The 11,055-nt window shown below is 44.8% G+C and overlaps 1 protein-coding gene across 2 annotated transcripts; it reads left to right on the top strand.

Moving 5' to 3' along the window:
- Positions 1-776: 776 nt before the first annotated feature.
- CASP8 (caspase 8) lies at positions 777-9,198 on the top strand. Of its 2 annotated transcripts, XM_086751432.1 has the most exons (9): positions 777-1,107; positions 1,317-3,751; positions 4,347-4,452; positions 5,649-5,787; positions 5,877-5,933; positions 6,271-6,338; positions 6,819-6,954; positions 7,931-8,432; positions 8,742-9,198. In XM_086751432.1, exons 2-9 carry the CDS (start codon positions 3,444-3,446, stop codon positions 8,875-8,877), a joined length of 1,452 nt encoding a protein of 483 aa, XP_086607558.1. In that variant the 5' UTR covers positions 777-1,107; positions 1,317-3,443; the 3' UTR covers positions 8,878-9,198. The 2 variants fall into 2 exon arrangements, with proteins under 2 accessions (XP_086607558.1, XP_086607559.1); XM_086751433.1 differs by lacking the exons at positions 777-1,107; positions 1,317-3,751 and adding an exon at positions 3,929-4,072.
- Positions 9,199-11,055: the final 1,857 nt, after the last annotated feature.

The following is an 11,055-nucleotide window of genomic DNA, read 5'->3' as shown; positions in this document are numbered from 1 at the left end:
CCTCTGTTTGTAGTGTGTTTCTCGTCTGGATGACAAACACTTTTACTTCAGCAGCAGAAGTTATTTTGTTCTCACTGAAGTATTCAATGGCAGCCACCCCAAGGGACAGCATATTGATCTCCCTTCATTAGCAGCTGGACAGATGGTAGGAAATAATAAGTTTAAGTTCAGGACTTTGATGCCAGTGGGGCTGTTCTTACCTTGCACCCTCAGCAATGTGTAGGTGGTGTGTGGGAGCTCTATGGGATTCTAACAGCTACATTCCTTTTAGAGGTTATAACAAGACAGAAGACGGATTTGAGAAACTTTGTAACTTCTGCTTTTTGCTTGTTTGTTTGTTTTAAATCCATGTCTAGCTATAAAGCAGGGGTTCTTTATTCAATGTGGCAAAACTTTTTTTTTTTTTTTTTTTTTTTGTAATTCCACACAATGTGTTGGCAGTTGCATTTTGGTCCCCTTGCCCTTTTTCATTTTCCAAGTAAAAGGGAGAATGCCCATTCTTAGAATCAGAGCTCTGTTCACACAGGTTTCATAAATAATAAATAGACATTACAAGCACTACGTAAATGAGAGTGCAGTTTGTGGCAAAAGTTACCAGAAGGTATTACCAGGTATGTACAGTTCTGTGGCTGACATTTGATTAACCATTTAGGAAATGTGGCAACAATTTATTTACACTTATGTTAATGTTTTAATAAATGAGACCCTGATATGAAGTTAGTAATTAGATTTGTAAATGTTGTTTTATGATAATATAAATAATATATGAAATATAGCTTAAATTAAATAACTGCTTCCTCTGGGAGAAACTTGCTGGAAGGTGGCAGCTGCTCCAGTGGTGAAGTTGAGAACCTACGGCATTTATGTTTTTTCATATTTCTCTGTGTCAGAGTTCAGTACTCTCAGACCACGTTCTTTCAGATAATCCTCTAAAAGACTGCAGGAAGTAGCCGTCCCGTGAATTTATATGTGGCTCATGGGGTGATCAAGGAAGGAGAAAACACAATTTTGTTTGATGGTTCTGAGCAAAGTATGCTCACACATGCCTGCAGTGGGGTGGCTGCTATGTTCTTGGACGTATTTGTGGCTCTCCCACAGAACTGACAGGTAAGAAGGAAGTTGGATCTACAATTCTCTGGCTCTGTTTCTCCTCTGTAGCACAACTTGGAGAATGGTGAGGGGCAGTCACTTTTCCTTTCTGAGGGCCCTCAGCTACAGTTAACTTTGCCTGTCCTCCCTTTTCTTCAACTCCTGTCTGGGAGGCCAAATGCTATAGCAAAACAATCCTGGCACTCAATTCTGTGTTTTGTTTTCAGCCAGCAGAAGCATGGCCAGCAGGAAGTGGAGTCAGAGGTTGGTAGGAAAGCAGAATTGCTAAGTTGAAGTCCTGCAGGCTTCAGCTGAAAGCAGGCAAGATCAGACCAGTGATGTTTGAAAAGGGAAATGCTGAGAAGAGTTGGGGAAGACTGTTAGCTGCAGAGGCGGAAATAATGTCATTCACGCGCATTAATCCCTGCCCAGGTATTTGCATCTTGCTTCCTATTTGTTCAGTTTAATGTCAGTTTCCCAGAGAGCTGTTTATGCCTGCCCTCCGTGGGATGTTTGTCATTCTCTCCACCATAATGGTTTTAAGGTGACTTCTTAATGTGCTGGTCTTGCGATGGGTTAGTGGTATGTGTGAGGAGCCCGCCCATGTGCAGATTGCTGACCGCTCCCATTGCACAGGCTGCTGAATATAACCCTATAGAAGGGTTCACGCTTAGTTCTCAAAGTGGTGTGAAATTCAGTCACCGTGGGGTTTTGATTAGTTTAACTGCTGACCTTGTCTGTCATCTGTAAGATCTCCTGCAGGAAATCTTGAAGCCTGAGGAGAAGTGGAAACTACACACCACTTCAGAGATTAAGCTACGCAACAGGGAGTCCAGAGCTAGATTTTTCTCAGGAGATGTTGGGTGTTCAGCCCTTGCTGGTTACCTTTCTTATTCTGACGCTTAACTAACATGGGCACATTCTCTTTGAAATTATTCAGATCTACCTCTTTTCAACTAGAGATATGTCAAATTATGGACAGAGAATTATATGTTTAATCTGCAATGACTTCCGTGCAATGCGCTAAAAAATATAGTTGAGATCTTTGGGAATTCCCAGATACTTCTTTCTGTGTGTCCTTTCTGTAATTGTGCCTTTGCTTGTCGCTGTATCTGTTCTGTTATTGACAGCCACAGGAATTCCCCAGGCCCCAAACATGGCTGCCTCTTGTGGGTGCCAATTGTAATACATTTCTAGCTGGGTGGAACGTTATTCTGGATGTGTCTTCTGAGCTTGGCCTAGGTAGTTCGTGTTTAGGCCTGACTTGTCCAGGTGTATCAGTGCAAAGAGAAGGATCCATACCTCCTTCAGTCTATTTACTAGGAAGAGTTTGTTTTAACATGACTTGAGGGCATGTTATGTTAAGAAGTGTCTTGCCATTTTCAGATTACTTCCACCTTTGACCCAATTTGCCACACATGCAGTGATAAAATATCTTGCATTGAGTTTTGAACATTGATAAACCACTTATATGATAACACTGTAAAGATTTCTGCTCAATATACTGCCAAACTGTTTTTCCTGGGTTTTGGGGAAGGAAGGGAACTCTGGTTTTAAATCGGTGCTTAGCGAGAACACAGATTCTTTATTTGGAGAGTATGGATGCTCAGAGGGTGGCTCTCCTGCTGAAGGTGAGCACTGAGGTGTTAATGTTTTTCAGAAGGATGAAAGGCCAACTGGTAAAACCTCTTCCCTCCTCCCTCGGTTGTTGTGAAATGCCATGTGTCAGGAGTGCTGCACCAGGAGGTATCGGAGGTGGTGCACCATCCTGGCGTCTCAGGCCCTCGTGCAGTGCTCCTGCAAGCCTGCTCTTGTTGCTAGAAGTGTCTTCAGCAGATCTGGGGGGGTGGGAAGGGAGCTGGTTCCATGGCCGGTGCCTGTTAAGGTACAGGGCCAAACACCTGCATTGAGCACGCTGCATTGCCTGCCAGCAGCCCCAAAAGGCTTGCAAGGAGGTTCTTTCTGTTTGTATTAAAATGGCAATGAATTGTGAGTGCCTTTGAACTAGAGAGAGGTGATTGCAGGAAAAGCCCAGGCAGAGGGAGACTGTTAGACCTGCACGAACAGGTTCAGTTTTCTCAAGAACAGACTCAGGAGCAGTCAGTGCTTCATAACTGTGAAGGCAGGGGGCCTAGAATGCGTCTGAGAGAAGTCCTCTCTGGCAGACGCGCAGTTTTTAAGTTAAGTTGTGGGGGTTTTTGGTTTAAGTCAAACATCCGGAAGAACTACAGCTCCCAGCGGCCCGGGCGCCGCCTCCCGCCCGCCCCAGCCTGGCGGCGGCCGGAAGCAGCCTCCGCGCTTGCCCGAGGCGGTGGCGGGAAGCCGTCCGGGGCCGGCGGCGCCGCCGCGGGGCCATGGAGCTGCCCAGGGAGCGGCTGCTGGTGGTCAGCGAGGAGCTGGGCGAGGCCGAGCTGGCGGCGCTGAAGTTCCTCAGCCTGCAGTACGTCCCCATGAGGAAGCTGGAAGCCATTCAGGAGCCCAAGGCCTTATTCGAAGCGCTGCTGGAGAAAGACGTGATCGAGGCGGGGAACCTGGCCTTCCTGAAGGAGCTGCTCTACCGGATCGGCCGCATCGACCTCCTGGCTGCCCAGCTGGGCTCCAGCCGGGAGGAGATGGAGAGGGAGCTTCAGATCCCAGGCAGGGCAAAGGTGTCGGCCTACCGGTGAGTGACCGGCGGCGCGGGGCTGGGGGGGAGCGGCACACGGCAGCGGCCGGGCCGGGCCGGGCCTCCTCCCGCGGGAGCTGCTCAGTGTAAGCTTTACACTGGCCGCCTCCCCCCGCGGTCAGTGCGAGCTTCTCCCGGCCGTTGAGCTCCAGGCGAGGGTCTGGAGCCACACGCGCGTCTTCCAAGAGAAAGCAGGTACAAGCCGTACGGAAAGCTGAAATTCCTGCCCAGTAGAAGGAAGAAAACTAAAGCCGCGCTTTTCTGAAATACTTAACGGCCCTCAAAGGCCGGGTGCTGCATGGTGCGGTCAGTGACAGGGTGTGAGTCTTTGTTCTCAACTCCAGAAAGTTTCGTCGTGGGTTTTGGTTTTAGGAAGATGGAGATGTTTTTAATTGCAGCTGAAAATGGTTTGACTTCAGGCTGTCCTGGGACTGACGTCCCCCCAGTTAAAAGGAAAAAAAAAAAAAAAAAGGAGATATGTGCGTGGGGGCGGGGGACAAAACTGGGGGCAGTTCAACAGTAAGGAGTTACACTGTGCTAAGGGACATGGTTGAGAACATGACAAAACAGTGTCCTGCACTTCTCTTTTTAGATACCTGCTCTTTCAGCTGTCAGAAGACATCACTGAAGATGAGCTGATGTCTTTCAAGGTTCTTTTGGGGAAGGAATTACCAAAAAGCAGGCTAAACGCTAAGACTGTAAGAATTTTTTTAATTATTTTTTTTAAATATTATTATAATCCATAGAGGCGTTTGCGTTCCTTTGAGGAGAATGAGTGTCACTCATCTTATGGTGAAAACACCGTAAGAAAAAGGATGCAGCTGGAAAGGAATTATAGGTTCTCTGGTGCATATGGGAGTTTTCTGTGCTGGTGTTATGTGTAGCTTTTGCAGCAGTGTCACAGCCCAGAAAGGATGAGCCAGCCCTGCACCAGGCACGGGGACCTTCATGTCCAGGCGTCATATGGGGTTTAGGGGACTCAGTGGCTTTGATCAGTGGAAGACTGATGAGCACGTTCAGTCATCTTCCCCAGCTGATTTTCTTTTGGCTGCTTTCTAAGCCATTATGAAACACAGAAAATCACTCCCTCTGGTTATTACTTTATGCTTTTGTTCTGTTTATTTCCAAACTAAGAAAATACTGATCTAAGTAGCAGATCCTCACCAAGGCTAAGGCTCAGGAGCTTGGAGTTTACAAATAGCCTTGCAGGAGATCCAGCTGCTCTTACACTATCTCAGCCTGCAGTTCTCATTGCTGGGTACTTTGTTCTGAATAATGAAAACTCTTCTAGCATTTTCCCTCTTTTCATGGAGAAGAGACTGTGACCATCTCGTGATAGTAAATCCTTGGGGTGATGACTGTGCTCTGCTGCTCGCTCTGTGGCAAGAGCTCTTGTCCGTTGGTGCCCTTTTGCTTCAGAGCAATCTCTATGCCATACTTGCGTGGTTATACTCGTTTTCACCATTACTCAAGAGGGTCACTACAGTGATTCCTGTTTTGGTTAAGTGCACAAAGTAGCTACAAGAAGTCAAATGAATGACAGCATTCATTAAAAATGGCATTATATATTTCCGTATGATCACCATTAGATCTCCTGGATTAGATCTTATTTGATCTTGGCATCTCTGAGCTCCAGAAGGGAAATTTGTATGTTTTGAGAAGATGTTTTTACTTTTGTACTTACAGTACGTGTAGGTTTTGTTGAATTAGGTTTAACTGACTTAGCTGAGGTCTCAGCTGAGCTACCAGTCAGCTGGACTGACTCTGTGGGTCGCATGTGCTGTTAGTACATTAAAGCTTAGGTGCACATGCACGTGCTGCAACTTGCTGCAACTTCCCTCCTGGTGGCAGCACGGATGTGCCCTAAGAGCAAACTGCCTTTCTGATTACCCAGACAATGCTCGACATTTTCATTGAGATGGAGAAGAAGGGGATTTTGGGAGAACACAACCTAAGTATCCTGAAGAATCTCTGTAAAGAAATTAACATCGGCCTGTGGAAGAGAATTGAAGAGTATGGATTAAACCTATTGGGTAAAACAAAACAAAAAGGCCTCTTTCCTGTAGTTGTTCTTGAAGTGACAAGTAGGTATCATACAGGACTAATAATGAATGCTTTCCAGGTAAAGAAGAAATACTCATCGCAGAGGAACAGAGGGGCAGCGCAGGAGGCCCTGAAGGTAATGAAACTTTCAAAAAAATAATGTTTAGATTTTTTCGCTCTCCTTTAGCTTTTGGACTCTACACTACTTGCATCTTACTTCTTAACACAGGTGCCTCTCTAAAAAGTGACCAAGTATCCAGTTACGTACTAACTGATCACAGTACATTTTACTCCCTTTTAATTGATTTCCTAGTGGTTTATAGCTAACAGGAACAGCCATTCGACCACAATTCCTTGTTTTCAGATAACAGTTTTACCCTGGGAGGTACTTACAGAGATGGAGAATAGGAGCAGAGCTTCTCTCCTTTCTCTAGTGCTACATTCTGTGCTTAAACTTTTTTGTCTGTATTCAGCCCGTGCCAGATGGCCAGCATCATCTGTGGCACCTGATTCTCCTGGCAGTTGGCATGAATCTCCCAAGGTAAGTAAGTCAGTTTATTTCTTAGAAACATCATAATTTGTTTTAGAAGAGATCATCCCTGTCTAGCAAAAGAAAAATGCACCACTCCGTAACATCCTTTATTCTCAAGCTAAGCCACAGGCACCAGCTGCTGCAGTGTTAAAACTTCAGAAGCATTAGCAAGGGTAGCAAGATGGCCAGGTCTGTTATGCCAAGAAACATAGACTTGGCAGACAGCTGGGCGCGGAGAAGTGAGTGAGCGCAGCACCCCAGGTGGGCTGAGTATGACGATGTGAGTCTGGAGGGGTGCCGTTGTGCTGTGCACAGACTCCCGAAGGCGATGGAGCAGTGCATTGATGTGTCCTGGGAGCAAAGCTGTATAGGGTGAGCTGCCCAGCGAGAGAGCCTGCTGGCTCATTACCCTGCTGTGCTGCTAGCGAGGGCTGAGAAGCACCGGGAGGGGAGTGCGGTAGTTTGACCAATAGTTTTTCTTTTCAACAGCTTGAAGCTTACAAAATGACCAGCCGACCCCGTGGAGTGTGCCTGATCCTGAATAACCACAATTTTGCAAAAGCCAGGGAAGCAGTGCCAGAACCCAAAACCATGAAGGATCGGAATGGGACAGATGTGGATGCAGGTACAGTGAACATTACAGATGAGTTTGCGTATCTTCAAAAATAAACACTTATTTCCTTTTCTGTGTTAAAGGTCTGAATTTTAATCGTCCCTTTGTAGGATACTTTTGTTGTAGTGGCTAAGTTGGCTCTGTTTCCTGTGCTGACAAACTGTAGTCAACTCATCAGGCTTTTACTGGCTAACCTAGAACAATTCACTACCATTTTGCTGTTTTACTGAGTTTACCACAACCTTCAGCAGCAGCCTCAGCCTGGGCTTTACAAGACAACAGGCTAGCTTTGTGTCAGCCTAATGCATACTACTAAAATACGCAGAAACAGAGAGATTTGCTGCTGAACTGGAACTGGGTGTTAGTTGCCAACATCGAAAGTGTAGTATTGGAATTTAGGGACTCCGTTACCTTGCTATTCAGAGGCCCTTGGTTTTAGCAGGCTGTCCTGCAGGAGCAGCAGCGTAGCTCATTGCAGGTCCAAGGGTCTGTGATTCGTGTGTATTTGCACTGTCTGTGCCAATGGGCCTTCCCTAATTGAACTGAACTCCAACTGAATTCAAGAGCCAGAGTGCAAGGTTTCTCTTCCTGTAACACAGGTAGTACCCAGATGGGTAGTGCCTTCCCCTGTTGGGTAAAGCAACTGCACTGTTCAGCCCTTTTGAGAGGTGAAGGAACTAGCTGTGATGTCGGTGGGGAAAGAGTTACAGCTTTCTTAATAGTTCCGCAGAGTCTTCAGAGATAATACTAAAGAGCAAGAATGCCAGGAAGCCTTTTAATGAGAGTTAAAGGAATGCAGTAGAGATACAATTAGTGATTAGACTACTAGATTATTTTCAGAGCAGGAATGTAACTACCTGGACAGTAGTGTGGCAGGATTTAAAAAAAAAAAAAAAAAAAAAAAGGTTTCTCTCCAGGAATGCAATTTGCAATTGCAGAGTCCAGCTTTCACATAATGGCTTCAATTCTCCTTCTGTTTACTTCCCAGCGGCTCTGAGAAGAGTCTTTAGCAAGCTTCATTTTACAATAGCAGAACACAGAGACCTCACGGCAGAGGAAATCCGTAAGATTGTGAACATCTACCGCTGTGAAGATCACACAAGTAAAGACTGTTTTGTTTGCTGTGTCCTGTCTCATGGGAAAAAAGGCATTATATATGGCGTTGATGGGCAGGAAGTTCCTATCCAGGAACTGACCACTACTTTCACTGGACAGAATTGCCGCTCACTTGCTGGAAAACCAAAAGTGTTTTTTGTTCAAGCCTGCCAAGGTGACGCTTGCCAGAAAGGTGTGACCATCGAAACAGATTGTGGCGAGCAAGATTATTCTGTAGAAACAGATGCAAGATTTCAGCTTGACTGCATCCCTGCAGAGGCAGACTTCCTCTTGGGCATGGCTACCCTGCAAGATTATGTTTCCTACAGAAGCCCAAGGCAGGGGACCTGGTACATACAGGCATTGTGCCAGCACTTGGAGTACAGCTGTCCTCGGTAACTATGCTTCCATAAGTTGTGTGGTTTTTTTGGCAACACGTGTATTTTCCTTCTGACTGACAGAACTGTGAGTTGGGTGAAGAGGTAGATGATCCACAGTGGGAGTCGAGTGCTCTCTCAGAGTGAAAACAGTAACGTAGGACAGAGCAACACCATGCAGACTGTTCAGAGCAGTTATCTAACTGCTTTGAAGCCTGTTTAAAACAGGAGCCATTAGCAGCAGTATAGATCACGATATATGAGAATGTGTTATTTTTTCTGATGTTAACTGCCTCCCTAATACAAAATGTCCTTGTGTTATTGCAGAGGAGAAGATATTCTCACCATCCTGACAGCAGTGAATCAGGAGGTGAGCAAAAAGACTTGCCAGCCAAATGCAGAGAAGCAAATGCCGCAGCCCAGTTTCACACTGAGGAAGAAGCTTATCTTTCCTGTCAACTAAGTGAGGGAACTGCATGGCTGAGAGAGCTGCAGCAGCCCGGAATCAGCTGGTATCACCTAAGGATTTGGTAAAGCATAACAGACTTTAAGTATCTACTCTTACCACAAGAGCAAATGTTTTTATTGAAAATACGGCCCAGCAGCAAAAGCCTTTTAAGACTTTATGTTAATACATGTGACACTTCATACCTGAGAGCATCTGTGAGCTGGTCTCTGATTTGTAGTTTGCTAGCTAAAATACACTGTCTCCTCTGTCAGCTGTACTGCATTGCTGTTGTGTTGGTAAGATATCTTTCCAATACAAATTTTATAACAACCATTATGAAGCCTTGTGTATTTTATGCCTAACTTTTGCAAAATAAGGGGAGAGTGCTGCAAATTGTATAGGATATAAGCAGCTCACATCAGTGTGTTTTGTTACTTCTCTGCACTACTAAAAATTCATTCATTTTTAGTGTCTTGCACATTTCTGGCCATGTCCATGTAATAGACAAACTTCTGTACATGAGCTGTCCTTGCTTCAGCACAACTGTCAATGGTTTCATGATGAATCTCTACCTCAAGGGGGCCTACAAGAAAGATGGGGAGAGACTGTTCAGTAGGGCCTGCTGCGACAGGACTAGGGGTAATGGTTTTAAGATAGATGACGGTGGATTCAGACTGGACATGAGGAAATATTTTTTTACACTGAGGGTGGTGGAACACTGGAACAGGTTGCCCAGAGAGGTGGTGGATGCCCCATCCCTGGAAATGTTCAAGGCCAGGCTGGATGAAGCTCTGAGCAACCTGATCTGGTTGGAGATGTCCCTGCTCCTTGGAGGGGGGTTGGACTAGATGACCTCTGAAGGTCCCTTCCAACTCTAACCATTCTATGATTCTATGAACTATCTTGGAAAAGTACTCCTAGAATTCAGAAGCACAGTTTTGCCTGTTTCTGTAACTGCTTGCTGCATTTGCCAGTTTTTAAGGTTCTAATCATTCTCTCTCTATAATCTCTCTACCCTTATCTTTGCAGACACAAACTGGTATCAAAGAAATGTAGTAGTCAGCACAAGAGTCCAGGGAAGGACTTAGGCTTTTAAAATAATTCCAGTGAAGATCTATCTGTTCAGTTAAATAGTCACCTACAATGATACCACTACTCCTGCTGAAAGCTGTAACTTCTACTCAGAGGTTTTAAAACTCCTTGCTCTGTGTCCATACTAATCACAGGAGGCACTATAAACATGTTTTTAAGGAGCTGCGTACTTTATCTAGCAGCTTCTTTTGCTGTGCCAAGAACTGAGACTTGAAGATCAACAAGGTAAGAGCACACAAGATGGACTGGACATCTTCAAACATGAAACTGTACCTGAACAACAGATTTTCACTGTTACAACTACTCTGTGTAGAGGATAATCGGAAAGGGAGGTCACAGCCACATCTTGCTGAGGATGCTGGAGGTCAAGTGCTTGACTCTTCCTTGAGTAGAGGAAGACACACACTAAAACCCCCCAAAGAAACAGAAACTGAACACATTAATGTAAAGTGAGGCTCACGTGCAAATACTCTGTCTAGAGGCTGACGAGCTATTCTTCATTTGTGAAGTTTTTCATTCTTAAGTAAAAGGCTTTTCACATTGCAGCAGAAGGTACTCTGGAAGCATTCTGTTCCTAGAATTAAGCATCGCATATTTACTGCACAAAAATCAAACTGCAGATTGTACTGCACATCTGCCACCTGTAACTGCTTATATATAAACACAACAGCAAACAACCCAACACAGTCTGATCAAGTTTTTAAATAAATTTCTCAACTTTTACAGCTGCCATTTCTGCGGAGACCAAGTCACTAAGCTTGTGCACAGTATAACCAAAAAGGTCTAATTTTATGTTTATTATACAACACTCTAGTTTAGATGATGACATCTGGAATAAACCACACAAGGTGACCAGTATACTGAAAAATGGCATGTTATACATGTTTATTATCAAATTTACATTCCACTATGAAACAACAGTAAGTGCAAAAAGCAGATGAAAAAAAAATACCATTAAGGCCCTAGACCATTCAAACATTATGTGTAATTCCCTTGTATAACAGACAAATAAGGCCCAAACCCAATATTCTCTTTCCCTCTCTGCTGTTGCTTGACTCCAGTAGACTTAACTTTGATCACAAGTATTTTAAGCATGCAGGT

Source organism: Chlamydotis macqueenii, chromosome 6 (genome assembly GCF_036417535.1).
Source record: "Chlamydotis macqueenii isolate bChlMac1 chromosome 6, bChlMac1.mat, whole genome shotgun sequence".
NCBI classification, from domain to species: Eukaryota; Metazoa; Chordata; class Aves; order Otidiformes; family Otididae; genus Chlamydotis; species Chlamydotis macqueenii.
The sequence above is the reverse complement of the archived record's forward strand: the minus strand, read 5'-3'. Positions and strand labels throughout refer to the sequence as shown.